General features: G+C 46.5%; 1 protein-coding gene across 2 annotated transcripts in view; it reads left to right on the forward strand.

Annotated features, from left to right (window-relative positions):
- The window catches only part of prdm1b (PR domain containing 1b, with ZNF domain), a 6308-nt gene extending 2829 nt beyond the window's left edge, over positions 1-3479 (forward strand). For both annotated transcript variants that reach the window (XM_083684908.1, XM_083684909.1), the window contains exons 3-5: positions 1-508; positions 634-762; positions 1316-3479. The exon at positions 1-508 is cut by the window's left edge and continues 403 nt beyond it. In XM_083684908.1, coding sequence (XP_083541034.1) covers positions 1-508; positions 634-762; positions 1316-1909 — 1231 coding nt within the window. In that variant the 3' untranslated portion in view covers positions 1910-3479. The remainder of the gene's footprint in view (positions 509-633; positions 763-1315) is intronic.
- Positions 3480-4015: the final 536 nt, after the last annotated feature.

The raw sequence follows: 4015 nt of genomic DNA on the forward strand, positions 1-4015 counted from the left end.
CAGACCCCTTCAACCCCCCTACCAGCTTCTCCCCCCATACAGCCCACACTACCCCCGCCTCCTCCTTCCCCCATACTCCCCACCCTTCCCTGGGATGCTGCCCTCCAGAGGACCCCTGCATTACAGCAGCTACCTGGGGGGAGATGGACGTCCATTTCCCTCTCTGGACCAGCCCCGTCTGCTCCCAGTGTCCCTTCCCTACCCAGCACCTCCACACGGGGGGCTGAAGGAGCGTCTCCTGAATTCATCGCCTCCTTGTGGGGCTCCAGCTACCCCTGAGCTCTCTCCTCTCCCCAAGCCCAGCTCCCAGCAGCAGACGCCCCAGCCGTTGCCATCAGGCTGCGAGGAGGCCATGAACCTCAGCCTGGCCTCCCCAAAGAGCAGCCCCAAGCCCCCTGCTGTCCCTGGGTACAAATCGCTGCCCTATCCCCTGAAGAAACAGAATGGCAAGATCAAGTATGAGTGCAATGTCTGCCTCAAAACCTTTGGACAGCTGTCCAATCTGAAGGTGAGTGTCTATGGAGTCCTTCTTTAGGTGATCAACATTGTGCCTGTTCATATCTTTGTGTGTGTGTGTGTGTGTGTGTGTGTGTGTGTGTAGTCCACCATTGACCTATTTCTATGTATTTGTAGGTGCACCTGAGGGTTCACAGTGGAGAGAGGCCATTCCACTGTAATCTCTGTAAGAAGAGCTTCACCCAGCTAGCTCACCTGCAGAAACACCACCTGGTCCACACAGGAGAAAAACCACATGAGTGCCAGGTGCGTTGGTGTATGTGTGTGTGTGTGTGTATGTGTGTGTGTGTGTGTGTGTGTGTGTGTGACTGCGCTTTCTAGTCTGCTCATCTGTCTTTTTGAAACGTTTTACATACCGTGTTTCACAACTATAAAACCTCTGACACATCCCCATGGGCACACAACAACATCCCCTCACACACATCACTGCTCTTATTCTGCGTCAGTGTGACTTTCATCTCAGCCTCTCCCTCCCTATCACGTAAGGAGTCGCCGTGCTTTTGTTCAACACTGTAACTATGTGAGCGTGATAATGGCGTCAGTCCTGCTGTTTTCTTTTCACGGATCTCTTCTGCGATGTAATCTACCGCTGAAAAGAACCAGTCCACGGTCATACCGTGCTGACACACAATAGGCAGGGCCTTGTCTGGCAGACGGTATAGAAACCCAGGAGAATGGAGGAAAGCTGTCAGCACTGTTGCAATAATATTATGATAACCTAGCTCCCTGTTCTATCGGAATCATTGTCACAACATCGCCCTAACCACTCCTCTTTCTCCTCGTTCATTCCTCCACGCAGGTGTGTCACAAGCGCTTCAGCAGCACGAGCAACCTCAAGACCCACCTGCGGCTTCATTCGGGCGAGAAGCCCTACCAATGCAAGATGTGTAGCACCAAGTTCACCCAGTACATCCACCTGAAGCTGCACCGTCGCCTCCACAGCTCCCGCGAGCGCCCCTACCGCTGCCCGCTCTGCGCCCATGCCTTCCTCCACCGCTTCTCCCTGCGCGTCCATCAGCGCAGCTGCTGCCCGGCCAATGGCGACGGCATTGGCCACGCCCACGCCTACGCCCACGTCCGTGAGCTGATGGAGCGATTCGACGTCAGCCAAGAGGCCGACGCACTCTCTGAAAGGGCGGGGCCGGCTCAGGTGGAGGCGGCGGTGGAGCGCTGGGTGGCTCGCAGCCTGGAGGGCCGGGAGGGCAAGGAGGAAGCTACCCTGCTTCTCAAGGCCCTCACGGCGGCCATTCACGCCCCGGCCGCCGCCGCCCCCGCCCTCGCCCCCGCCCCCGCCCCCGCCCCCGCTTCACACAACCCTCCCTCGGCCTATCAGGATAGGCCCAGCGTGGTGCAACTCTTTAATGGTCCCCTTGTGAAGACAGAAGGACAGTAGGGGAAAATAGACATTTGAGGAGAGGAGGGTGGGACAAGAGAGAGGGAGTGACATTGTGGGGGTCTGTCTCCTCAAAGTTGGTCATTTAGTGGGGCAGAGAACATTTTGCGGGAAAGTTGTCGCCAAATAACGTCTGCTTTTCAGGATAAAAGAGTTGAGAAAGTATAACAAGCCAATGAGAGGAGCAGCAAAAGAAGACCATTGGAAAGACTTGGCCAGTGTATTCAGTGATTGCAATTGCACCCTGACTCTCACTTCTTTAGCGAGAGAGGATGTTTTCCTTGTAGCTGTGAAGTACTTGAAACTGTTTTCACTCAGGTTGATATAATGTCCATTGGGTTCATTCGTTTTTTTGTACTTAAACATATTTGTATGTAAGCTTGTCTTCTATGTTTGCTCAACTGAGGAATTATTTTCATTGTTTATTATTTGTTACGTGTTGACGTTTCCAAGGAGTCTTTGTTTTGTAAAACCACAGGATAATTGTCGGGAATAATTATCTTGTATTTTATCTGTGGACAAGTCCTCACTTGTCTATTCAGGCCAATAGTTACCTACCCCTTATTTAATACTAACTGTCATCAGTGTGAGTGGCTGCGTGAATGTGTGTGTATTTGGAGAGAGATGTGTGAATCAAACTGTGTATTCTCTGAGAGGACCAACTTCTTCCCTGACAATCAGAAGCTTCAATCATACGTTTTATTTGTTTGTTATTTATTTGTGCTAAAAGGAAAAAATCAGGGATCTTGAAACTGTGTGAATAAGCATTTGCCAAAAAACAACAAGAATCAAAGAAAATATGAACAGGTCAAATGTATGTAGCATGACTTTTCCTACTGTTATTGTGTATTATAATGTTATGTAACCATAAGAAGGCAATCCAAAACTAGTCAGTATGTTACACACGTTCTGAGTCGATGTAGATAGCTTTTCAGGACATGAGTCATTTAGTAATGTATCGGAGGTACAGACTGCTGCACAGAAACTAGTAGTACAAAGAAAAACATGTTTGCTCTATTTCTAGATCAAAGCTTGTTAAAACATTGTAAGATGTATAGAGTGTACAGTCAATTAGTATTTGTGTTGCTAAGACATTCAACTCCTATATTTATCTTTGCATTGTATTCATATAGTTACGGGCTTCATCCAAATCAGAACATAACCATATCTGAGCCAGAATAAACTGCACTTGTAATAATACTGTACTACTGCATTTGCCCAGGTCATCTGACTGACTCTAGATACTAGTTGTTCTACCAAAACCATGGACACACCAGTACCTCATCTGTGCGAGTTAGAAGCTTGCCTGTGAGAACTGATAGATTGTTTTACGTATATAAATGATTGTTTGTTAGCACTGGAAAAAGCTGGAACTAGATCCATGTGACTCTTGTTAACCAAAACCAAAATGGTGGAACTGTTTGATACTCTGACATTGATAATGTTATTTTTTTTCTGTAAACACATTTGTAGTTTTTGTACAGTATGTTTGTCTATGTAGTTTATTTTTTGGACACAGGCTATCATATGTGGATACTTTATATGTCAGAGACTATTTTGATGATACTTTTATAATAAATGTAGCACATTAAACATATTGTTTCTTTATATTGAGTGTTTTGAGTCATGCTTTTTTGCCCATCCATACATTTTATACACATATGTGCATACTGTATTTCAAAATTAAACGCATGCTTGCACATATATACACACACGCACACACACACACACGTATGCGTGTGCGCACACACACACACACACACACACACACACACACACACACACACACACTACTTCACAAATCCCCAAATATGTACAGTACTCTCCCCTTCTGTTCTGCTCGTAATCAAACTAGAAAGTCCCACGCACAGCCCACTAAAACATTTTCTTAGAAAATAGGGGAACTGAGACTATTCACCACTATTCAACAGAAACAGAATCACCTACTAACACATTATTTTGATATGACAACACAAATGGTGACAACGAATGTAAACTAAAGTCTTATAGTGCCCTGTGTAAGTAATGGGACAGTGTAAGTAATGGGACAGTGAAGCATTTTTTCTTCTTTTGGCTCTCTGATTTGAAATCAAATAGTTACTGTAC

This window comes from Argentina silus (genome assembly GCF_951799395.1).
Source record: "Argentina silus genome assembly, chromosome: 14".
Lineage (NCBI taxonomy): Eukaryota > Metazoa > Chordata > Actinopteri > Argentiniformes > Argentinidae > Argentina > Argentina silus.